The following is a 26,257-nucleotide window of genomic DNA, read 5'->3' on the forward strand; positions in this document are numbered from 1 at the left end:
ACCGTTTCTCGTTGATAACTCGTGAACGAAGCCGCGGATCGGATTTTCGCTGAGGAAAAAGTTGCTCGAAATAACCTCGGGAACTCCTCATTTCATAAAAGTACCATAATTTTTGGACACCCTGTAGAATCGCAGAGCGAACCGTTGCTGGCTGGCTCGCTTTCCGAAGGAGGACACCGGATGGTAAGCGAAGAAGAAAGCGGGCTCAGTGAGCAGCCGATTAAATCGAAGTTATTGTACATCTCTTGTGTATTATCCACGGTACTAGTAAACCCCCATAAAGCTTCGCGCGTAAACGCCCCAGGACTGCGCGTCATTGTTCTTTTTTTCTTTCTTTTTTCTATTTCGGGAACCGCAGTCCGACGCAGTACAATCAGTCGGGCCGCTTCAGTTTTTATCATACGTGTCTCATACAACATACCGCTAGTTTGATTTAATTGCTCTGTTGTTCGCATATTAAGAGATATAATGTCGGTGTTGACGAGACCGTGAACGATCGAGCCAATAATCCTGCCATTCTCGTTGTTTTCTTGTGATAGGAGCGGTTTTCGAGTGGCGGCCAACTAGGCGAAAAAAAGGTATAAATATGTCGTCATCTTTCGCAACCGCAGACGTAAGTGTGCCGGTTTTACCTCTAATCTCGGGACAATGTGAAAGACTTCGGGACCACACGCTACGACATCCGACAGGAGAGAAAGAGAGCGAGAGAGAGAGAGAGAGAGTGTGTGTGTGTGTGAGAGAGAGAGAAAGGGAGGGAGAGAAAGAAAGAAAGATGAGATTCTCGCAGGACGTAATTCTCAAACAGGACACACGAGATATTCATACATTGCATAAACACTCGACACGGCGCGTGTATCGGGTCACCGTTGTAATTTCCCTCCGCGAAAACCACGAAATTTGGCAAACGCTCTCGCGAATACAGTCGAAAGTGTGTTAGGTAGTTTCTTCGTGGTCCAAAACACGATTCGCCTGTAAAATTATGATACTTTTCTAGGAAATTGATCAAACATTGCCCCTAGGGGCGGAGTCTGCTCTGAATAGGCGTGGTTTTGGCCCGCAAGGCGTGGCTTTGGCCCATAGGGCGTGGTTTTCGCCCCACAAGGCGTGGCTTACGACGGCTGGGCGTCTTATTTCGCTCTCTAGAAACTGCCAGCTCCGAGTTGCCGCGACATCGATGCCCCCGAATCACGTCCAACTCCAAGTGGGCGTGGTTCCTTCGCTCTCGGGCGTAGTTCCTTCACCCCGGGGCGTGGTTTCGCCGCAATGGGCGTGGCAGTGTCCCAAATATCCTAGAATTTCTCGAGTTGCATAAAAAAGATATCCGTTTCCTTAAAAACTGCATTATCTGCGGACGGAACGTACGCGGCGACCCGCACAAGTGTCTCAACATCATTCGCGTGTACACAAACCAACACGAGACAAAAGCGCAAGGCATATGGATGCGGTATTAACGCGCGGTGCAGAAAAGCTAAAAGACGACAAAAAAAGGGAACAAATTCCAGCAAATGGGTTCAAAGAACGATGGGTTCGAACGATGGATTCGAAACGATAACAATCGCGTAGACACGTGAGAATGCAATGCTATGAAATATTTCAAAAAAAAAACAAAACAAAAAAAAACCGGCCAAACTCGGTCGGAGTTTCCGATGGACGAACGGGTCCATGGAGGTCCACAAGTGTTTTCCCGTAGCTTCGTACGTGTACCGAAAGGATTTCGAGGCTTCTCCCAGATTCTCTCGGATCGTGGGACAAGCTGTCGTCGATGCCGATCGCGTCACACGCACGGAGCCCGATCCTGATCGCGATTAAGGAGCCGGCATTTGTTGGGAGTTAAGTGCAATTTCCTCTGTCCCCTGCAGGAGAACTTCATCAACGTCGGCTTCCTGAGGCTGTTTCGCGCCGCTAGGCTGATCAAACTACTCAGGCAGGGCTACACGATACGAATTTTACTCTGGACCTTTGTACAATCCTTTAAAGTAAGCCGACAACCGTTCGCGCTCGCTCGCGACAGAAAACCCTTCCGCACGGAACACACCGATCGAACTTTTGCTTAACTTTTCCAGGCTCTGCCTTACGTTTGTCTCCTCATCGCGATGCTGTTCTTCATCTACGCGATCATCGGTATGCAGGTACGTATCGGCTCCGTCGGGCCCCGGAACGAACGGACGACGAACATTCCCGAGAAACCCGGCCGGCGAGCTACGGGAGCCCAGGGAGAACCGGAGAGAGAGAGAGAAGACCGACGCGATTTCTCCGTTCGTTCGCACAGAAACATCGTATACCACGGACGTGGAGTCTCTCTCTCTCTCTCTCTGTTGTTCTTCCTAGGGTCCCGCGCTTCCGTTCGCGCGATCCACGTTGAATAAAACGAACAGGGAAACGGGCGTCGATGATAAACTATAGCAACCGTGAAACACGAACGAACAGGCGCGAGAAGATCGCAAGTCGAAGCGACTACCCCCAGTGACCGTTCTGAAATTCCGTTGTCAGGTCTTCGGCAATATATCGAACGATCCAGGAACAGCGATCGATGATCACAACAACTTTCAGTCCTTCTTCGCCGGTCTTATGTTGCTTTTTCGGTGAGTCGAGCAGCTGAACGCAACGATACACGTCCGGGTAAAGCGATAACGACTCGTTCACGAATCGGGGGGACCGCTGCGATCGCGCGAACCTTGAACGGTTTCGTTGATTCGATCGAGAGAGAGTAAAAGAGAGAGAGAGAGAAAGGGAGAGAGTGAAAGAGTAAGAGAGAAAGAGGAACGAAACCGAGAGACTGTTTGACGCGATCGATCGGCGGCTTTCGTAGAGGATTTTGGTCTGCTGGCATGAGGTTTAATCGAGAGTATAAAGCTGCTCGACGTGTCTCAGTCTGTTGCGATTGAACCCTGCAGATTAGAACGTCCCCATAGACAGTTGTTCCATAGAGATGCTTGCCCTAGATTGCTGGAGTTGCTGATCCACGGTGTACTCGAGAGAACCGCGATCCCGGTTCGACGTCTGTTGCCTCGCTCACGAGAGCTCGCTCTCGTTTAACCCTTTGCACTCCGTTGTCCCCTCTCGTGGGACGTCGTAATTCTAGCATATCACTCGGATGTTCCCTCTCGTGGGACATTAAAGTTTATTAGCGATTACGGGGAATTGAGTTATTTCAGCGCAACTTTTTCAGACATGCATGTTTCCCTGAAGTTTTCTCTTGAAATGGCACAAGAAATCGAATCAAAATATAGTAAAATTACTAAGATATATACAAGAAACGTCAGCGGGTTTTGACGAGAACGTGAGAGGCGTGCTCACGACGGTCCGAGCACTTCAAAGGCGCCATTTGAAAAGAGCGATGAGGCAAGTTTGCAGAAGAAAGATCGGTATGCGAACATAGCACGCACTGTATAGTGAGATTTATAATCATAAAATCTGGAGGATAAGATTTTCAAAGTTGAACTCAGTCTGGTTCGAAGCGTCGTGCGGTATAGATAGATCTAACGAGTGAGAAAATCGGAAAAGTGATTCTTCTCTTGGTAAATAAATTGTTTGGTAAAAGTTTTTTCGGTAAATATCATCTTGTGAGTTAGTAATAACAATTAGAAATTTTCAACCTATGTATTTATTCATATTTTTTATTAGAACAATGGCAAAACGTTCGAACACGAGTGAGTCTCATGACACAAGTAGTAGCGAAGATGACCTCCAGATAGACGTTTGCACAGATATGTTAGAAAGACTAACTGTAGAAGAAAACCTTCTACAGTTAGTCTATCGTTTTGATAGCAGTGACAGTGATATCGTCCAAGCAACAAGGCGACGAGAGAAAGAGTTCGCATAGACAGCGATTACAACAACGAAACAAAATTATAAAACAAACAATAACAAAATTATAAAAAATAAAGTATTGATTTTTTTGCAAATTTCTCGATTTCAGCCAAATTCATATAAGTCCAATATCATTATAATATGTTAGTTAGTTCCAAAAGCATACTAAATAATACGAGGGTCTGTAAATGCCCGTTTCTGCCGAAAAGTGGCGCTGAGTAGCCGGTAGCCGACGTCCAGAATGGTTCGGAGTGCTAAGGGTTAAATTCGTTACAAGTTCGCGGAGATCGATACGGTCGAAAGGATTCTCTCGAGGAAGCCGCGTGTTGATTTTACAGTCGAAAGAGTAAGGAAACAGTTTTTGTAGATCGTAATTTAATGTGTGTATGCGTATCTTCTTAGAGGGTAGACCCGACAGACACTATCACAAACGCGTACACGCCCGATGGTATCTTTTTGAACTTGTTAACACGGATAATAAACACGTGGGCGAGACACGGGAATCATGTCGCGAATCACGGGGGGCGATTTCCGCGTGGAACGAAATCTTTCTAATTAAAAACCGATCGCGTCCAGATCTGATGGGATCATGCTAATGCGGTGCGTGCCCTGTGGCCGCGCGGCCCTTTTCTTTCTGTTGTTCTCGGTCCCTCAGGTATTCGGTAACATCGCGCTGGACCCCGAGACTTCTATAACCAAGCACAACAATTTCCAAAGCTTCATTCAAGGTCTGATGTTGCTTTTTCGGTAAGTAACGCAACACGCAAACACGCTCTAATCGGCCAGCTACCGATCGCAAGAAACGCGCGGCCGCGCTCCGTTGTGTTTTCTTCCGCGTTTCTTTTTTACGATTCTCTATTGTTCGCGCGTCGCCTGGCGTGCGCCAGGCCTCTATGTGCCGTATGCCGCGGACGACGCGAATCGAATCGAATCGAATAAAAAAAAAATAGCACAGCTTCGCCGCAACAATAGCACTCGCGACATCGCGCATAACCGTTCGAGATTCCATGCGGAGAGACGAACGAAGAGAGAACCGATCCTCGGGATCCTTCCGAATACACGAACGGCGAACGGGCTAAGCTACGCCTCGCCCAGACACACGCAGTAGTGTAATTAGCAGCGAGTAGAATAACGGTCGAAGTCTTGCTCAGCCAGTAATTAAAGCGCTTTTGATGTTCTGCACCCGGGTGAACGCCGGGAATCGGCCTCCCTGCATGATGCACCAAACGAGGCTGATTTCGGTAGCCGGTTCCGTTCGACCGTTGGAACAACGCTCGTTAAACCAGGCTCGTTATAACGTTTGCGTTTCACACTCGAAAGGGTAACGAGCCCGTAGTGGTACATAAGCGCGAAGTATCTCATAGAAGCTCTGGCTGTCGTGCTTCTGTTCAGAAATCTGCATGAGGCGCGCCGGCGATTCTCAAAGGTCCGTCGATCCGAACTTCGGAACCGCGAATCAGCTGGCATAATCGAAGCTCGGGTATGTTTCCGAAGAGATTGTTCTCTTTGGAAACTATCTTTCTCAACATTTCATCCACCTGGAAGCCTGTCGATAGATCGCTCGAATTACGGTAATGTCTCTCTAATTTACGCTCAGATTGTCCACAAAAAATGGGCAATTTTGGAAGAGGAGATACGATTAGTTCGAGCCTCGTGGCTCGCTTTTTATGGTTATCGATCGTCAACAGCTATAAAAGCGAGTTGCAAGGCTCGAGAAATTGTCCATTTTTCTGCACAATTTCGGCAACAATTGAGCCGTTTATTTTGAAAGTGGCATAAGTCACTTTTAAGTGACTTAAGTCGATATATTTAAGGGTTTGCGTTTTAACAAGTTTATAAAAAATGGATGCTAACTTTCGAGAAGATTCACTTGTATTTGTTATCTCAGGATATACTGATATTTTCCTCACCATAAATAATTTCGTATAAACATTAAAAAATCACCACTTTTCATTACGGCTAAGTGACTTATGCCGCTTTCAAAATAAACGGCTCAATTAGGGAGACATTCCTGTATCGCGCTACGCGAAGAGAAATCCGAACGCGATGTTGGTGCACCGTTTTCGTCCGTAAAACGCGGGCCTTCGGATATCAGGAAGTCGTCGTCGTTGGATGACCGTGTCATCGTCGTAATCGTCGTAACGAGACGTTGTCGAAAAGATCCGATCCGAGTAGAAACGATCGCGAGCAAAGGGAAGAGAACAGACTTTGGGAATCGCCGGGCGCGCCGAGTATCCGTAGCCGATTCGTTTGGACGAATTCGGAGGCTGTCTGACCGTCTGCGTAAGAGAGCGTGCGCCGATAAGGGGAAAGACAATACGGAGGAATGACCTGTCGACCTTATCAGGTGCGCCACCGGCGAGGCCTGGCCGAACATCATGCTGTCGTGCATCAAAGGCCGGCCGTGCGACGTGAAGGCCGGGAAACAGGAGATGGGCGGCTGCGGCTCGAACATCGCGTACGCCTACTTCGTCTCGTTCATCTTCTTCTGTTCGTTCCTGATGCTGAATCTGTTCGTGGCCGTCATCATGGACAACTTCGACTATCTGACCAGGGACTCGTCGATCCTCGGCGCGCATCATCTCGACGAGTTCGTCAGGATCTGGGCGGAGTACGATCCGAGCGCGACCGGCCGGATCCATTACACCGAGATGTACGACATGCTGAAGAACATGGACCCGCCGTTGGGGTTTGGCAACAAGTGCCCGAACCGGCTCGCTTACAAGAAGCTGATCAGAATGAACATGCCGGTGGACGACGACGGCAAGGTCAAGTTCACTACGACGCTGTTCGCGCTGATCCGCGAGAATCTCAGCATCAAGATGAGACGAGGTACGCTCGAACGATCGATGAACTTATCGGAAAGATTACAGCCTTTAATCCTTTCGCTACGGCGGGCCTCGCCGCGGAGTCCCTCGTGTAGAACGGAGCACCCTGCCGAAAGCAGGAACATTAACCCTTTCGCTACTACGGACCACTATAGTGGCTTTCCATATGGTGCCACTGAGGTACTACGGACCACTATAGTGGCTTTCCATATGGTGCCACTGAGGTACTACGGACCACTATAGTGGCTTTCCATTTGGTGCCACTGAGGTACTACGGACCACTATAGTGGCTTTCCATAAGATGCATTATATTGCATAATGTTATTTCCTCTCATACTGTAAATTAAAGAGCGCATGCTAAGACGTTATAAAATACCCTGGAATACCCTTTATTTATAAATACCCTTTGGAGAAAAATTTTTTCGTTCGAAAAATTCATTCAATTCAAACAGCTTAGGTTCTCCGCCGACCGCCGCGGAGTACCGACTTCCGCTGACGATCGCCGTCGCGTAGCGTGCAGTGATGTCGCAGCGCTCTGTTCAGCAGAAGTACCGCGACGGAGAATCCGCCCGTAGCGAAAGGGTTAAGCGCGCGCAGTCTTCAGCATTCGGGGCGAAGTCTTTTGCTTCAAAAACGTTGGATCGATATGACCAGATTTATTACAATTCATCATAGTTTTTGGTAGATGATAGCGTCTGCGAACAGAGGAAAGCGAGACGATAGCCCTTGTTTTAACTTTTGGCTCCATTGTTGTGACCGGTGACTATAGTCACCCGTCGTGTATAGCTGGCATCTTGTGGCAAGTGACTATAGTCGCCCATCGTATGTGGGTGTCGTTTTGTGGCGGGTGACTATAGTCACCCGTAGTAGCGAAAGGGTTAAAATGTAGAGTAACAATGATTTTTAGCACGCAGGAGGACTAAAGAAGCAATTGTTAGAGTTTTACCCGTTTTAGCGCCGTTTGCTCTCAGATCGAATTATTTAACAAATATTAAAACCCTTGAAACCCTGTTTTAAGAGCAGAGAAGTCCGCCGGATAGATAAGATAATCCTTAATAATAACAGATATAATGGACACAAGTATCGAGAGACAATACTCACGGGTACTTCTAACGCTCGAATCAATTTCGCATCTCCAGTTTCGGTTTTTCTCGCTGAACCGCTTCGAAGTTGTCAGATTTGAAGTCCGCCGGATAGATAAGAAAATCGTTAATAATAACAGATATAATGGACACAAGTATCGAGAAACAATACTCACGGGTACTTCTAACACTCGAATCAATTTCGCATCTCCAGTTTCGGTTTTTCTCGCTGAACCGCTTCGAAGTTGCCAGATTTGAAGTCCGCCGGATAGATAAGAAAATCTTTAATAATAACAGATATAATGGACACAAGTATTGAGAAACAATACTCACGGGTACCTCTAACACTCGAATCAATTTCGCATCTCCAGTTTCGGTTTTCCTCGCTGTACCGCTTCGAAGTCGTCGGATTTGTCGAGGCGTTTTTTTCTTCGGCAACGAACGCGTCGAATAACAACGCCTGACGAGACCATTGTTTTACAGCCGACGAGATGAATCAAGCGAACGAGGAGCTAAGGGACACGATCAGAAGTATCTGGCCGCTGCAGGCGAAAAAGATATTGGACCTTTTGATACCTAGGAATGAAGGTAAACGAGAGTCCCTTACCGTTGATAGATCCGATCCGAGGACTATGCTAACGATCGATCCGTTTTCCAGAATTAGGCAGAGACAAGCTGACCGTTGGTAAGATATACGTCTGCCTTCTGATACTCGAAAGTTGGAGGACGACCAAGTTTGGTCAGATAGTATCGACCGGACAGGTGAGTGTCCCGACAGTTCTTATTTCCGGGTGTGTCTCGAGTCGTGCGAAACGCGAAGACATTAGCGATATGTCCCTTATTCAGGCGAGCGGAACCTTCCGCGCTCCCACGGCTCGTCCCCCGACTCCGCTAACTTTTCTCGCTAATTCCGTTGCTGTTCCGTTGTACTCGAAGAGTCCGTTTCTCGAGGATCGTCGCTCGAACGATCGATGGAGCGAACGGGAGCCCGTGGGAGCCAGCCGAGGGCGAAGCTCGAATGGATGTTTGTCGTCCGCTTACTTCGTGATAGGATTTCACATGGCCGATGTGAAACTCTCGAATAGAACATCTCCAACTACTCCAGAGTAGCTTCTTGACATACCCTAAGCTTAGCATCGCGGACCACCGATGGCTCTCGAATCCTCGATTCGATCGCCATCGAACCTTTGTCCAACAATTTTTGGCTCGACCGAAATATTCTACGGTTTCCTGGACTCCCCGTGAAGTCATTTCGACTTCGAATGTTCGTCGTGTTATGGGACAAACGCGGAGAAAAATGTTGCGATTGCCATCGAAATACAGTAATGTCTCCCTAATTGACGCGAGGATTGTGCAGAAAAATGGACAATTTGAGGAGAAAGAGACACGATTATGCGAGCCTTGGGGCTCGTTTTTATAGTCGTTGACAATTCGTAACTATAAAAATGAACCGCCAGGATCGAATGATCGTATCTTCTCTTCCCAAATTGTCCACTCTTCTGGACAATCCGAGCGTCAATTAGAGAGACATTACTGTACTTCGATGGCAATCGCAACATTTTTCTCCGCGTTTGTCCCATAACACGACGAACATTTAATTATTACTTCGAAAATCGCATTCCGACCATCTTATCGTTTTGGAAGAGGAGATACGATTGTCCGAGCCTCGCGGCTCGTTTCCACGGTCCTTCGACGATCGTTAACTATGAAAACGAGCCGCGAGGCTCGATCAATCGCAGCTCCTCTTCCAAAATCGGCGATCTCCGCTCGCAAGCCGCGGGACAATTGTAGAGAATTCCCAAGTACAGTGCTGTCACCCTAACTGACGCTCAGATTCTGCACGAAAATGGACAATTTGGGAAGTGGAGATACGATTATTCGAGCCTCGCGGTTCATTTTTATAGTCACGAATTGTCAACAACTATAAAAACGAGTTGCAAGGCTCGAATAATCGTATCTCTTATTTCCAAATTGTCCATTTCTGTGCACAAAATCTAAGCGTCAGTAAGAGAGACATTACTGTACAGTAATGTCTCTCTTACTGACGCTCAGAGATACGATTATTCGAGCCTTGCGGCTCGTTTTTATAATTCTTGAAAATCGGCAACTATAAACAACGAGTCGCAAGGCTCGAATAATTATATCTCCTCCTCCCAAACTGTCTATTTCTGTGGACAATCCGAGCGTCAATTAGAGAGACATTACTGTAATCGCGGATAAGCGAAGAAGCTCTTACGAAGGAGGAATCTTTCATTAATCCGAGAGACGCCGAAAAGTTATTTAAACAAAAACGGAGACCGTCTCTTGTCCAACGCGAAAACCGCAGAGCATTTCGGACGATCCGATATCAGGTCCAGACGAAGGAAACTCGAGTCCCCATTGATGAAACGTGTCCAGCGATTCTAAGCTACTCTCCCGATTCCCAAAACGTTCTGACGCTGTATTTGACTGTGTGCTCAGTAGTGCCAAGAATTTTCGCGGATGTACTCGAACGAATACAGAGAGCATCGAGGTCGCGACCGTTCGCCCGACGACCTCGTCCGATCCGCCTCGATCGTTTTCGATCCGACGGAATTGAACGAGTCGTCGATGGGACGCGACGGTTTCGACCGATCTCGCGATTAGACGTTCGGTCGGTTTCGAACGGAGGAAGAAGATATATCTCTGTCGAATTAGCCAGACTCAATATGTGTAGAAAAGCAGTTCGATGTGTCACCCCTCCTTTGAACGTCACGATGCAGATTTTTTGGTGCAACTGATCGATCTGTACACCGGATCGGCTCGATCCCGATTCGTGGAGAATTCGTATCGTCCTGTTGAGACATTCGAAAAAGATATCGAAACGGAATAATGGATCTAATCTCGACGACGAGGAGCCAAATTCGTTTTATCCGGTGAACAGGTCGACGTAGATTGTGTTTTTCTTTTCGGTCGATACATCGTCTGCTCTTGCCTCTCTGTGTGTGTCTCTCTCTCTCTTTCTCTCACTCTCTCTTTTCTCTCAGAAGAGAAGAGAGAATTTTTGAGAATTTTTGAGAATTTTTGTTAGCCTGGAATAGATCTCGATCTTGAAGCAGACGATAGATCGACGCGAGTTACGAATCCACTATTCTCTAGTGACTTAGGACGATACATGGTTACTTTGAATGAGTTTACGATATTAGATCATTAGAGGAGAATCTGTGTATTGAATTGATTTACGTGTTGACCCAGTTTAAAGAGTCATAGAAAATCAGTATTATTATATTACATTTATCTATATATATATATTATATTATAACAGTTTGAGTTTTGAGCCTCAAATCTGAGCGAGTTTGAACCTATCAATTAATTGAGATATAGAGATATATTACGTTCACTGTTTATTGTTACTGTCATTGTTATCATTATTGTGACATTAGTGTAGGAGTAATTTAAATACGATTATTATTATTATTATTATTATTATTACTATTACTACTATTATCAGTTGCGTTACGTCTTATGATTTCTTGTTTATTGATTATTAATATTGACCACAGACTAGGTTTATGTAATTGTTATACCCAGACAAGAGGATGTTCACGCAGCTCTCAATCATCTCTTTGTGTCTTTTCTCTTTGTTTTCCAGAACGATAACGATCTTATCGATAACGATAATGCTGGGCAAAGTCCTGCAGCCCAGGCGGTAGTACTTAAACTTTTCTCTTACTTATTATCATCTTATACACACGTTTTCCTTTCTCGTTTCTCCGTTCGTTTTACTTTCCACAAGTCTCGCCCGTTTTTTCTTTCTCACACACGTTTTTAATTCGCCCTGGGGACCGACCGATCGCCGCGGAGAGCATCTTTCACTCTCTCTCTCTCTCTCTCTCTCTCTCTCTCTCTCTCATTCTTTCTCTCTCTCTCTCTCATTCTTTCTCTCTCTCTCTCTCTCTCTCTCATTCTTTCTCTCTCTCTCTCTCTCTCATTCTTTCTCTCTCTCTCTCTCATTCTTTCTCTCTCTTTCTCATTCTTTCTCTCTCTCTCTCTCATTCTTTCTCTCTCTTTCTCATTCTTTCTCTCTTTCTCTCTCATTCTTTCTCTCTCTCTCTCATTCTTTCTCTCTCTTTCTCATTCTTTCTCTCTCTCTCTCTCTCATTCTTTCTCTCTCTTTCTCATTCTTTCTCTGTCTCGAAACGAAGGCAACAGAATCGAGCGCAACAGTCTGCTGCAGAATCGACTGCAGTCACGCTGCGATCGATCGATCCCCCATTGTACATAAAAGACCGTCTTCACATTAATTTCACCGATAACCGACTCCGATCGCCAACTCGCGCAGAGACACAGAAGCCTACCATCGATCTCGTTTCTGTACATAATCGCGCGAAATTGTATTTAGACCGGTCGATCCGCCAAGATCGGCCGACTCTTGTGTACATAACTCCGTATCCGTAGAGTCTTTATCAATAATCTCGAGCGAATTAGAAACCGGCGGTTGTATCTCTGCCCTTGTACTTATTCTTCTCCGGTCTTGTACAATTCTGTTTTGACTATGCATCGACACCAACGTCGCACACCAACGATCCACGACACCAACGTTCACACGATCAAAACATCTTCTTTGGTATTACGTTTACCTCTCGCATCGTAGACATTGTATCTGTTCGTTTCTCACCTTCTTTCACACCCCCCCCCCCTTCAACCTGTTAACCGGGCGACGTCGCGCGATCGAGATTTCTTTTTGCCCGCGATACTTTGTCGAATAAAAACAGAAATCAGTGATTCTTTAATCGAATAAACAATCGCGCGGAGATGTAAAAACCTTCCGTTCTTGCTTCCGCGATGCACCGATTGTCCCCGTGGACGTGCGAACTCTTGGCCTAATCGAATCCTAATCGAAACTTATTGCCAGTGTTTTCTTTTATATATATATATAAATTACTATAAATAATGTATATATATAATAAATTACTGTATTACTCGTTATAATATATAACGAGAAATAGAGAGCGACGAGATAACAGATTTCTTTCTGCCCGCGATTCTTTGTCGAATAAAAAAGGAAATCAGCGATTCTTTAATCGAATAAACAATCGCGCGGAGATGTAAAAACCTTTCGTTCTTGCTTCCGCGATGCACCGATTGTCCCCGTGGACGTGCGAACTCTTGGCCTAATCGAATCCTAATCGAAACTTATTGCCAGTGTTTTCTTTTATATATACATATATAAATTACTATAAATAATGTATATATATAATAAATTACTGTATTACTCGTTATAATATATAACGAGAAATAGAGAGCGACGAGTTAACAGATTCGTCGTGCCCGCGATTCTTTGTCGAATAAAAAAGGAAATCAACGATTCTTTAATCGAATAAACAATCGCGCAGAGATGTAAAAGCCTTTCGTTCTTGCTTCCGCGATGCACCGATTGTCCCCGTGGACGTGCGAACTCTTGGCCTAATCGAATCCTAATCGAAACTTATTGCCAGTGTTTTCTTTTATATATACATAAATTACTATAAATAATGTATATATATAATAAATTACTATATTACTCGTTATAACATATAACAAGAAATAGAGAGCGACGAGTTAACAGATTCGTCGTGCCCGGTTAACAGATTCACCGTCGCCGGACGCAACCGCGGCCGCAGCGGTCAGCCGACTGGTTAAAGAAATTTATCGATGGTAAATAAACAAAAAAAGAACGATCTTCCGCGTCTGAAGTGAAGAACAACGGCAGCCACGGTTGCGTCCGCGAGAACGAACTCGCCGGTCACCCAAGACACGGTCTCACACACGCTCGAACTTTTTTCTTCTTTCCTTTAGGCACTTGGCGTATTACAGAAAGTACTTTATTATACTAGAGCATCCGTCGGTCTCACACGACACCATAGAGCTCTTTAGAAACTTTTTTAGTCTTCCCCCCGCCCCCCTTACAAAGAACCTCCTTTCTCTAACAGCACGTTTTTCCTTCTTCAGATAATAAGCAAATTAGTCTAGGATTAATATACTTGAACTACTTAGTTGAGCCGCGCGGGGCCCGGGCGTTCCGCGATCGATTCGCGATCGATTCGATAGATGATCCACTGCGATCCGCAGGATCCGTTTGCCATGTGGAGAAAAGAGAAATGAGAAAAAGGAGGCGCGGAACGCCGGGGCCGCGTCTGGAACATTTTAGTGGTCGTGTCGGTGTCGCGTGGGCGTGGTGTCGCACGTGGCATCGCCCACGTGGATCGGCTCTTTGTCCCCGAGAACACGATCTATAGCTGCGTGCAAGTAAGTTTTACCTAGCCTAGATCGAACCTCGTAGAACGATCTAGCTCGGAGATGATCGACACCGGAGTAATAACACCGATCCTCGAACGTAGCTCGCCTTTTGCCTCGAGTGTGTCGCTCCTCCGTGTTTAAATTAGCGCCACGGTCTAGCCGTTTTCATAGCGAACTTCTCGTTTTTTCACTATTTAGATCGAGCCCGTCTATCTTTAGCTCTCTCTCTCTCTCTCTCTCTCTCCCTCTCTCTCTCTATCTATAGCATAGAATAGTGCCCGACCATAGTCGATCTTAGATCGAGCCAAATCACAGCCGTCCAAAATCTCTCTCTCTATCGATCCCGATCTCGCCACGGAGCAACGTTCTCGTAAACGAAAGCGATTCCGCTAAAACCGTTCTCTCGACCATTTTCTCGCCGTTCATTCTCTTCCGAGTTCTCTCCGCCTTTTCCACCCCGTCTCGTTCCCCGCTCGACTAGAGCTCTCGTAGACACGTAGTCGAGGAACGTCCGGCTCCTCGAAGACGCGCGTTCCTCGAGCTAGATTTCGATCGACGTTCTTTATTATAGTTGTCTTTTTTCTTTACCTCCTTTCCTGTAGTCTCTCTCTCTCTCTCTTTTTCTTGCTCTGTGCTCGTTACACCCTTTAAAGGCTCGCCCGCAATCGCCACGTAGATTAGAAACGGGGCTATAGACGATTTTCGAGGCTAGAAGAGCACCGTCTCTCTGTAGACAGGTTTTGCCTTGGCTATTTTACACATAGCTCTCTCTCTCTTTCTCTCTCTGTCTTTCTCTATCTTTCTCTCTCTCTCTCTCTCTCTCTCTCTCTGTCTGTCTTTCTCTCTGAACACGATCGCTTCTACTATACAGACACGATTTTCTTTCCACAATTTCCACACGATCGACACAACCCGGTTTCTCAGCGGACACGCAGGACAATCCACACCTCTCGAACACCGAATTTCAACGGCCGCTCGAATTAATTTCACGCCGAGCGGCCCCGACCAGGAAATATCTGTTTATTCTCGAAGCAAAAACAATGCTGTGAACAACCAAATGTTTCTCGCGTCGACTAGGATCGATCCGCGGATCGATTCGCACGGTTGCTCGCGGGGGGTTTTCTTCGTCGAGCGCCAGCGGCTCGTTCCGGAACCGGGATCCGTTCTTCTCGGCGCGGATCAAGCGGAGAATCGGCTTCCGCCGGAAGCTTTTCTCGGACTTGAAGCATCCTGTAGCGCCGCGCTGTCCGAGCTTCGCTCGCGATTAATTTTAGATGCGATCGGGAGATGAATCGATTCGCTCCAAGTTGGGACTTGGTTTGATTTTTCGGCGGTAGAAAGGGTTGATGAAGCGGCAAGATTTATGAGTTAATTTGTTTGGACGGTTTGTTTTTCATAGTAGACGAAATTGATAAGGTGGCAAGATTTATAAGTCAATTCGTTTCGACAGTTTAATTTTTAGAAAGATTTAGAAAAGATTAATGAAACAGCAAGATCTATAAGTTAATTTATTTGGACCGTTCATTTTTAATAGTAGAAAAAATTAATAAGGTAGCAAGATTTATAAGTCAATTCGTTTCGACAGTTTAATTTTTAGCAGTAGAAAAGAATTAATAAAGCAACGAGACTTATGAGTTAAATTGTTTGGACGGTTCATTTTCAACAGTAGAAAAGATTAATGAAACAGCAAGATCTATAAGTTAATTTATTTGGACAGTTCATTTTTAACAGTAGACAAAATTAATAAGGTAGCAAGATTTATAAGTCAATTTGCTTTGACAGTTTATTTTTAGCGGTACAGAAACATTAATAAAACAGCAGGATTTATAAGCTAATTTATTTGGACAGTTTATTTTCGGCAATAGACAAAATTAATAAAATAGCAAGATTTATAAGCTAATTTATTTCGACAGTTTATTTTCAACAGTAGAAAAAATTAATAAAGTAGCAGGATTTATAAGTTAATTTATTTCGACATTTCAACGATGCAGACGAAAGCGTTAAAAAAGTGTCTGCATCCCCTATGGAACATCGAAAATGTTGTTTACGCTAATTGTTTGCCATAAACGCGCGGGGAAGCCGCGGACAGCGCGGAAGTAGCGCGGAAAGTGTTGCAGAACGCTTTTCGCAGATTTGTTGGTATTCAAAGTATTCAGAGTTGCGAGTAATACAGTTGATCGTAGATGAATCGTAGCCAGTAATGCCATGGCGTGCATAGGCATGTCCAGAAAACTAATTGAGATACGTACACTTGTGGCCGTTTATGTGCGTGTATATACGATATATAAATATCCACGATGTCCCAAGAATCTCCCGCGATCGGGAAATAATGGATTCCTGAGGTCATTTCAAGCAACTTTTTCCTTGGCGAAAATCCGATCCGCGGCTCCGTTTACGAGTTATTAACGAAAAACAGTGACCAATAGGCGGCGAGCTCGGCTGGCACGAGGCGGCGCGTAGCGGCCTAGCGGATGAAGCGCAGTTCCGCCAATTGGCTCGGCCGCCTCGCGCCACGCGAGCTCGCCTCTCATTGGTCAGCGTTTTTCGTTAATAACTCGCAAACGAAACCGTGGATCGCATTTTCGCTGAGGAAATAGTTGCTCGAAATGACCTCAGGAATCCCTCATTGCTCGACTTCGAATGACTTTCGGGACACCCTGTGTACGGCACACGATCGCATATATCATATATACCGAACTCTTAGCTCCTCTGTGTAGCTCTCCCCAGACCCGTCACCGTTTGTTCGTTGTGATTGGCTTGTGTACCACTATGTTTGTCCCAGGGTTTGTTCGCATATGTGTATTGGTACGTTTAGAACGAAGCGTGCGCTGATCGTCGACGTTTCTCTTTCAACGATTTCGCATGGAAATCATTTTGGGGGAGCTGTTGTCGGTTGACAGAAGGGAATGCCGAGGGGTTAGCTTTTTGCTAAAAAAAAAAAAATAGAGGAACGTGGTCGGTTCGCGGACAATGTATATGTTGCATGCTAACTATAACGTTTGCATACTCCCAACAGTGGCGCGAAACGTGCCTCACGAATAAGTGTTTCCGATTGCATACCGTACTTGTACCGCTCGCTCGTATCATTATTATTATTATTAATTATTACTACTACTATATATATGTATATGTATATAAGTCTATATATATACACGAACAGTAACCGAATAATATAAAATCCCAAGGTGTTTGTACATAGGTTACAACACCTTTTGACATACATATACAGGCTTTGCCGCGACGACGAGCAAAAACAGAAAAAAAAGAAAAGAAATAAAAACGATCGAATATAGTACGAATATGAAAACGATTCGCATCACGATTTCACGTCTCTCTGTTTCTCTGTACATGTATCTCCGCACACAGTACACACAAGTTATCTCAAGATGCGTGCCTGGTCGTGAGCTTTACTTTTAGCCGACACTTTCAAGCGCACCGTCACGATACAATTAATTATTACCTCTTTCTCTCTTTACTCTGTTCTCTTACGGCATGGCCTATACATTTTTTTTTCTTTCTCTTAATCGTCCGTGAAAATTGCCGCAAGACGAGAGGCGTCACTTTTCGCCGCCGTTTCGCTCTCGGGACAACGCTGTCGCGCGTCTCCCGCCGATATCCGGAAACTGGTCGCGCAACAGAGGGCAAAAATAAAAAAAAAAATATATAAGAAAGAAAAGAAAAAGGTGAAAGAGACGAGGAAAGCCTGTATGTGCCTGTACGATACTCCCCGTTGAATACGAATAAGCATGGATTGGTTCGCTGGATCGAGCGATCGTCGGAACGTCGATCGACCGGATACGGAAACCAATGCCACGTAGCGAACAAAAAGTATATACTGTCGAGAACAATATGATCCGAAACAAAACAAAACAAAAAAGAAATAGTAGAACAACGACAATAAAACAAACAAACAAAAAAATATATAACGACAGACCACTGTCGATCAGCTCTGATAGCCGGTGTGGTTTCGCACGTTCGACTTTAGCAATCGGCCTTCCTCAACTGCATTCTGGACGTGACGGCGGTGAATCACACCGGAAATAGTCACGGGACCGGAAGTAGGGCGAACAGCCTCGAGCCGGTGGTTCGGCCGACGCCGGATAGGAAGCTAGACCAACGCAGGGAGCTCCGAGAGGAAGACGATGGGACCCTCGGGGTCCACGCAGCCGCCGAGCACAGGTATCTCTTCATTTCCAGAAACGCTCGTCCCTCCGCGATCTACGGGTGCGGGTTCTGCTGAGAATTTCGTACGGCCTAAGGTTGACAGCAAAGGGTTCACACGGCGCAGGGACTTTGCTTCAATTGATTCGACCGGAGTCAAGGGAATAGCGTTGCTATTAGAATAATTTCTCCGAGAAATGTTCGGAGATCGGAATTGAAACCGGCAGATCCGAGAATACTGAGTCGCGGTTTTGACTTAATTTTTTTATTTCTGATTTTTTGCCACGATTCGGAGGCAATTTGGGGGCCACGTGACGCGATTCGAAGGCAATTCGGGGGCCACGTGACGCGATTCGAAGGCAATTCGAGGTTCACGTGATACGATTCGAAGGCAATTCGGAGGCCATGTGACGCGATTCAAAGGCAATTCGAGGTTCACGTGATACGATTCGAAGGCAATTCGGAGGCCACGTGATGCGATTCGAAGGCAATTCGGGGGCCACGTGACGCGATTCAAAGGCAATTCGAGGTTCACGTGATACGATTCGAAGGCAATTCGAAGGCCACTTGACACGATTCGAAGGCAATTCGAAGGCCACTTGACGTGATTTGAAGGCAATTCGTGGCCACGTGACGCGATTTAAAGACAATTCAGAGGCCACGTGACACGATTTAAAGACAATTCGGAGATCGCGTGACGCGATTCGAAGGCAATTCGGAGGCCACGTGACACGATTCGAAGGCAATTCGGAGGCCACATAACACGATTCGACGGCCACGCATCTAATACAGTAAATTCTTGCCAATTTTCCTTAAGCTCGTAAACAAAACTGGACAATTTGCAAAGAGGAAATACGATTATTCGAGTCTCGCAGCTTATTTTTACAGCTACCAATTGTCAATTATAAAAACCGAAGTGCAAGACTCGAATAATTGGCCGACTCCGCCAACCCTTAGCATCGACGTAGCAATAAATCACATAGGCGTGGCCCAGAAAAATTCACAGCAATTTGGCATATCCCGTCGGAATGACTGTATCTCGCGAGAGAAGGGAGGGACGAGCGTATCCTGATATCTCCGCGACGGTAGCGGAAGGTGGAGGGAAGCGATGGAGAGGACCGACCGGAGGAGATGGAGCTAATCTGGCCTGCGTTCTGATTTCAGAAATAAAAAGGTGAACTGGAAGATGTCCCACCAGTACGATATACTAGGCAGCAGCGGAGAGAGTAGCCAGGGAGGGGGTGGGTCTGGGGTTGTACCCGTAGTTAATGACGAGGATCGCGCCCCCGAGCTAGAGCCATTGCTGGCTGAGGTGCCCTCCCAGCAGGATCAAAACTACTACTACCACCATCACCATCACGACCAATACTACGATACCGACAAAGATCTATACTATGACCATCACCACCACCACCACCATCACCATCACGTTCACCATCATCATCATGCTCACCGACCACCCTCGTATTATCAACACCAGAATACCTACGCACCTCGCTCCTCGATCCGTTACCACAAGGTCTCTTGGCTCGATTCAATTCAATTAACAACCCTATCGCGAGATTTCGATAGCTCTAACTGAACCTCCCCTCCGCGGTAACCGCGATCGGTTCCGTTAGACAAACGCGTACAGGATCCTTCATGGTAATCCGGCACGATTCTCTTCGACCTTTCGAGACCGTCGCGATTTTTCAAGCTATCCAACGCAGTAACATTCTCTGTCGTCGCCGAGAATACATCTCCGTTGAGATATATGATCCGATGAAATATATAAAAGTCTAGAAATGAACAGTTCTATTGCCAAAAATATATTTCACGTATATTTATTTTATAATTGTATATATATATATATTGTAATACGAATTGTGATACGTTACCGTTGGATAAAATCCATCTCGAAGGATTGAAGGGGCGATTTTGTAAGGCGGATTTTTGCAAACCGACGAGGAAGATCTCGATTAGACGCAACAACCGTCTCCGTTGCGCAGCGATCTAGTCGACGAAATACGCAAATCTATCGAAGAAATAATTATCTCAGAAACATGCTTAACATCCCGAAATCATTTCCAAACTGTCTGGCGCTCGCTGCTCGAGCGAATCGAGACTTCTGCGAATTAACGAAGCAACGATCAACGTTTTGACAGTCCGTTCCGTCGGTTCAGACTGCAGCATCTGCTCCAAGAATCGTCCCACGAACCATGGAGCATCCTGTAGACTAGCCTGAGCGATCGACCGTCGATCGCCGGCGATAGATCGCGCGGGTCGTAGACCGCGCGTTCCGTTAGATCGGTAGATCGCGCGACGATCGGACGTCGGGAGTCGCGGATTAGAGTCTGAATGCGCCGGCAAGCTTCTTCTTAGATCTAGAACGATGGTGCCGCGCCGATTATTATAGATCGAAGATCGGAGGATGCGTCGCGGAACGGAAGCCATCTTTCTCTTAGCTCGGCGAGACACAACGGCATTTTAGATGAAACAATTAGCTTTTGGACACGACACTCCTCGGTAGACGGAGCTTTGCGTTCTCCACACACACAGACACGTACACAGTTCATGCGTTTCTCGATCGGCTGCTCTGTTTCTGTACACTACTCACACGCCACTAGATCATTTAGGGTAGACTTAGATCTATAGATCCGGGCTCGGGACATTAGAGACACGACTGCCGATAACGCGGCCGATCGATCGGGGACACCGGGACCGCGCGCGATAGAATAGGATCGGGATCGACTCGTTGTTGTCGTTATTAAATAACGAAACAACTGGACAATCTGTTTTTAAGCGTTCTGTTTCGCGACCGAACGAATCCGTTCGATTTTAGCTTCTTGCGCTGGGACTCGCGCGCGTCCCAAGAAAATATATAGATAATGAAACCAGTTGGAATATACAAAATGTCTCGTTGCATCGCTTTAGTATTGACAGCGGAGATTTTTTATAATTAATAATATTTTTTATAATCTCGTGAATAATTGTTTTAGAAGAATTCGTCGTAGGCATCCGACGATAAATCTTTAGCGCAAGAGGTTGAAGGTCGAACGAGAAACGTCAGGTTGTCTCTGTTTATTGAAGGAGGGGACTTTTGGAACAAGCTAATACTTAGCCAATGTAATATAGTGTTAATATTAATATTAATTTAACACTGGAACTACCGAAACGGTCCAAACGACCGGTTTCCGATCTTTTTTCCTTTCAAGATTTCTGATGTTATAGAACTGTTCTTGTCGGAAATGTTTCGACCAAATTCTTTATTCAATAATAATATTCATAGTAATTCAACAGTTCATCCGATCTTGTCATTTTTATGAAGTGACATACGTTATGTTCAGGGTTCGGCAGTTCTAGCGTTAAATACTGGGCTAACACGTTGATCGTCCCCTCGACGACCACAAAAACTTGATAAAGTCAAAGTACAGCAATGTCTCTCTAATTGACGCCCAGATTGCGCACAAAAATGGACAATATGGGAAGAGGAGATACGATTGTTCGAGCCTTGCGGTTTATTTTTAGAGTTATAAATTGTCCACGATTATAAAAACGAGTCGCAAGGCTCGGAATAATCGTGTCTCCTCTTCCAAAATTATCCATTTTAGTGGACAATCTGAGCGTCAGTAAGGGAGACTAAGGTCAGTAAGGAAGATATAATATATTATTGTATCTCCTCTTCCCAAATTGCTCATTTTTGTGCGCAATCCGAGCGCGAATTAGGGAGAACGGTATATAAATTGTATAGAAAATATACAGTAATGTCTCTCTAATTGACGCCCAGATCGCGCACAAAAATGGACAATTTGGGAAGAGGAGATACGATTGTTCGAGCCTTGCGGTTTATTTTTATACTTATAAATTGACCACGATTATAAAAACGAGTCGCAAGGCTCGGAATAATCGTGTCTCCTCTTCCCAAATTATCCATTTTAGTGGACAATCTGAGCGTCAATAAGGGAGACATTACTGTAATTCGTTCAATCGGATGGAAACTGAGATTTACGACACCAATTACTCTTTCAACCCTCTTGCATTTCGTAGACAGCAAGATATGTACCGTTGAACCGATGCAAAACGGTTGAAGAAACGTAAAAATTCGCTTTTTCAGTTTCAACAAATAATTCTGTCACCCAAACAAACGTGCCTGATATGACAGTCAACGTGTTACATACCAAAAGAACAATCAATCTCATTAGCTTCTTAAGCCCGCTATTGTATCCTGGGTCTTCGACGACCTCTGCGAGATAATAACTGCAAAGATAATTTCAAAGATAATTGCAAACTACTTCTATCGATCAGTTTCACTAAATTATAAAATCTCTCAGAAAGATCTCTCTGTCCGAAGAAACAGGGTACACCGAGGCAGCTTTGAATTCTCGATCATTTTCTGGAAAAGTTTGATGAAACAGTGGAGCCTCGATTATCCGAACTTTCGACGTTAAATAAATTCTGCCAATCTCGCGTCTCGCGTATAAACAGATAAATTTCAGACCACGCGTCGTCGTATAAATCGGCGAATCGGTTTGTTGCGGCGCCGCAAACTACGTTCGCCGCGGGTTCGCATAATCGAAGACGCCGCTTCTGTAGAATGAATCCGGCCCCGGTATCTCGACAGGTTCCAAGCGAGTCGATCTCGATCGCCGAGCGGATAGAGTGTATCTGTAAATACAAGAGATTCTAGAACCGATCTTGCCTAGCGAGCCACCTAGATGAACACCCCCCAAACCCCCACCACCCCGTCACCACCTCATGACCTCCATACTTGAGAATCTCTGACCGTTTAGTATTGTTCGACGTCGGTAAAATTAGAGCAACCCCACCCTTGTCCCTAGCTGCTTTCACAGCCTTGAGAATAATGTTCTCGAGAGGAGCGAGGCATCCGCGCGGCGGTCACCCGTGGGCCGCCCCAGCGCCGCGAATGCCTCGTTCACCGTGTCTCTCGTTGTTTGTCGTGAATTCTATATTGTATGTCCGCATAATCCCGGTAAGTAACGGTCGGGAGCCAGCCAATGGCTGGACCGAGTCTCCGAGCTGGAAAGGTAGCGAGAGAAAAAACCAAAAAAAAAGAACCATCCCCCCGTCCGAGAAACGAACGGCTCCGCACCCACTCTGTGCGTGTGTGCGCGACTGTCTTCTGTTTCGCCCCTCCCCCCGCCCAGAAGCCACCCCTGTCGAACAGACTGTGAAAAGCAACCAGAACCCGAAACAACGAGACTACTCGGCGGAGTGCATGTGCATGCCCGAGAGGAGAAACTCTTCTTTTGAACTGCATGACTGTTCTGAACACGCGCGCACATGTGCTTGTATACCGTCTATACTCTGCTCAAGTTTTCGCTGATTGTTATTCCCGTTCTTGCCGCGATACTTCACTGTCGCTCGTCGAGCAAACGAATACCCACTTAGCACGATGCTGCGGCCGACCTTCGCGCCCTGCCGACCCTTCGATCATCCGGAGATCTATTTGGAAAAACGACCTTCGATCCTCGTCGAAGATACGCGCTTCGTCGAACGGCCGCGCTTCATCGGAAGGAAGCTCGACGCTTCGCAACGAAATTCTCCGAACTGTCCGAGGGTTTCGATCTTAGACGGACGAGAGATCGTCGAACCGGCACGACGATCGAACCGGACGAAGGGTCTATCAACCTTGACATAACCGAACGAAGGGTTCCAGGGCGCGGAGGTCGGCCGGCACCGGAGGCAAAAGGCGTCTCGATTCGAGAAAGATGATTCGTGTGCGCGAGGCGGAAAATCGTTAGTACCCAAGACAAAGAACCGGCTCTGAACACCCCGACTCTCCTTGAATTCCTGACATCAGCATCGTCCGCACGGTACGGTATCCCCTAATCGACGAGTCTGTTCGTTTAGATGGAGCTTCAGGACGTCGTGGTTAGCGACTCGCGAGCCGGTAGTCTCGAGAGTCTCACCCACGCCGCAGAGAGACTTCATCCGCCTGTCCATCCAACCAAGCACCCGATGCGCTCGCCCAGCTTAAGGTACCGTCGTTCGCGCGCACCCTGTGCAGTCCTGACGTGAAACTGATACACGGACCGTTTCCCGTTTTGTTTTTGGTTGAAGGCACTCGCCGGTGATGCCCGGCTCGCAGTCGCCCCGCCGAATGAGGAACGATCATCACGCTTACTATCGCCACGAGGGACCCGGGTTCAGCGACACGGTCAGCAACTTGGTCGAGATGCAACGGCACACCCATCATCCCCAGTCACATTACAACCATCGGCCCCGGAAGCGAGGTACAAGACAGAAATGATGGCCGGACGGGAACACGGTGCAATGATACGAGTTCTTTTTACGAGCGGGTCCGGGCCGCGAATCTCCTCTCGGCTGGATCCTCTCGGCGATCGTCGGCCGTCGAACTGTCGCGCCGATCTTCGCGCGATCTGCTTTCGTCGTTCGATCGTTCGATTCTATGAATTATGATTCTGTAATTTGAGATATATTGCGGATCGAGTCGTTCTCGTGATCTTTCGGTGTGCTCGTTCCGACGTGGGAAAATCGGAATTCGAGAGACAAAGCGAGCAGTTCTCGCTTATCTCGATTCGGAGAACGGAGAATTCGGAATTCGGGGAACAGTTTCAGATTCTATTTTTATCTTTATCTTTTTTGCGACGGCTGAACGTTGATTTCTCGTCGGCTTCTCCCACGTCGAACGAACAAACGAATCTCGCAATCGGCTGGCGGAAGAGGAGGCTCGCAGGCCCGCGACTCGAATTGGAATTACGAATGCCGCTATAAATGGTGTTACTCGCAAGAGGCAGAGGCTCTGTGTCACTCGATGTAATACGTTTCTTCGTTTTGTTCTGTTATGCGCCTACAAAGACTATTACGACCACTGCGACTATTACGACGATGGTAATTTCTTTGGCAACTCCGTTTGAATTCCCTGTTCCGAAGCAATTTTCTTATTACTTGTACTTCATACTACGATCGTTTGGCTTTCTCTCTCTCTCTCTCTCTCTCTCTCTCTCTCTATTTTATTATTTTGTTTATCACATTTCTCTCTCTCACACACACACATATACAGTCACACGATCACCACGCAAGAATAGAGTCTTGTTTGCTCCACGCATTCGAGCAATGCACACGGACACAAGCACAAACACGCGCACACACAGACATCTATACGCAATAATGAAGACGGGGCCAGCAGTTAGTCGAACGACGCTTCTTCTGATTTTGTTTAAAAATCTTTCTGATCTGTACGAACGCCACCGTGCACGGGATAGTAGACGGTCACACAGAGACACACACATACAAACACACGCACACGCACACAGGCTTCCAACAGCGCACCAGCACACTGGGCACACACACACACACACCGACACGTAGGCGAATGCGTATCTCTTTGTCTCTCTTTCTCTCCCAGGACCCGTAGAATAGACGATCTAGCGTAGCAAGGACACTGCAACCATCTTAGAGAGTGCACGACCCCTGCAACAAGCCGCGCTCGTTCCGTTCCGTTCCGGTCGTAAACGAAAGCAAAGAAAGCAAAGAAAGTGCAACACGTCGGTACGCGTCGCCAGAGATCCAATTTAGCGAAGTGGCATGTGGCTCGTTTGGTGCACCGATTGTCGGATCTCCCGGCGGCGACTTAGAAGCGTCCCAGCATGATCGAACCCCCTCATGGATCGAACCCCCGATAAATGCACAGTAACCCCTGCACTATTACCAGGACGGTCGACCCGACCGCTCTCGCCCAGAGACTCTACGATCTTTTGGTACTCCGATCAGCTAGGGTGATACGTAAAGAGCTAGTTTACTTAGACACCAACGACGATCGACGCTCTCTAGCTAGCGATCATCGAAACCCTTTTCTCCACCCCTCCGACTTCCCGTCGAATGGCGCTCGGCATCCCGTTTCTCGAACCGCAGACATAGCGTCCAACCCGTAGGGCCACAGTTTAGGCTAGACTGCGGCCGCTAGAGCCTGATTTAGGAGTCGCGTAACCATGACATAACATTGACATAACCGCAGACGTAGCGTCCAACCCGTAGGGCCACGATTTAGGCTAGACTGCGGCCGCTAGAGCCTGATTTAGGAGCCGCATAACCTTGACATATCATTGACATAACTGCAGACATAGCGTCCAACCCGTAAGGCCACAGTTTAGGCTAGATTGCGGCCGCTAGAGCCTG

General features: G+C 46.5%; 1 protein-coding gene across 24 annotated transcripts in view; it reads left to right on the forward strand.

The window, feature by feature from the left end:
* Positions 1-26,257, forward strand: part of cac (calcium voltage-gated channel subunit cacophony) — a 248,293-nt gene that overhangs the window by 207,784 nt on the left and 14,252 nt on the right. For 8 of the 24 annotated variants that reach the window (XM_076525766.1, XM_076525755.1, XM_076525764.1 and 5 more), the window contains 13 exons: positions 540-578; positions 1,860-1,976; positions 2,064-2,129; positions 4,466-4,557; positions 6,158-6,642; positions 8,204-8,308; positions 8,379-8,482; positions 11,331-11,387; positions 17,943-18,136; positions 19,283-19,430; positions 23,969-24,096; positions 24,179-24,351; positions 24,938-24,970. In XM_076525766.1, coding sequence (XP_076381881.1) covers positions 540-578; positions 1,860-1,976; positions 2,064-2,129; positions 4,466-4,557; positions 6,158-6,642; positions 8,204-8,308; positions 8,379-8,482; positions 11,331-11,387; positions 17,943-18,136; positions 19,283-19,430; positions 23,969-24,096; positions 24,179-24,351; positions 24,938-24,970 — 1,741 coding nt within the window. Of the gene's footprint in view, positions 1-539; positions 579-1,859; positions 1,977-2,063; positions 2,130-2,490; positions 2,583-4,465; positions 4,558-6,157; positions 6,643-8,203; positions 8,309-8,378; positions 8,483-11,330; positions 11,388-17,942; positions 18,137-19,282; positions 19,638-23,968; positions 24,097-24,178; positions 24,352-24,937; positions 24,971-26,257 lie in introns of those variants that run through there. The other 16 variants (XM_076525776.1, XM_076525774.1, XM_076525771.1 and 13 more) reach the window with 14 other exon arrangements.

Source organism: Megalopta genalis, chromosome 1 (genome assembly GCF_051020955.1).
Source record: "Megalopta genalis isolate 19385.01 chromosome 1, iyMegGena1_principal, whole genome shotgun sequence".
Lineage (NCBI taxonomy): Eukaryota > Metazoa > Arthropoda > Insecta > Hymenoptera > Halictidae > Megalopta > Megalopta genalis.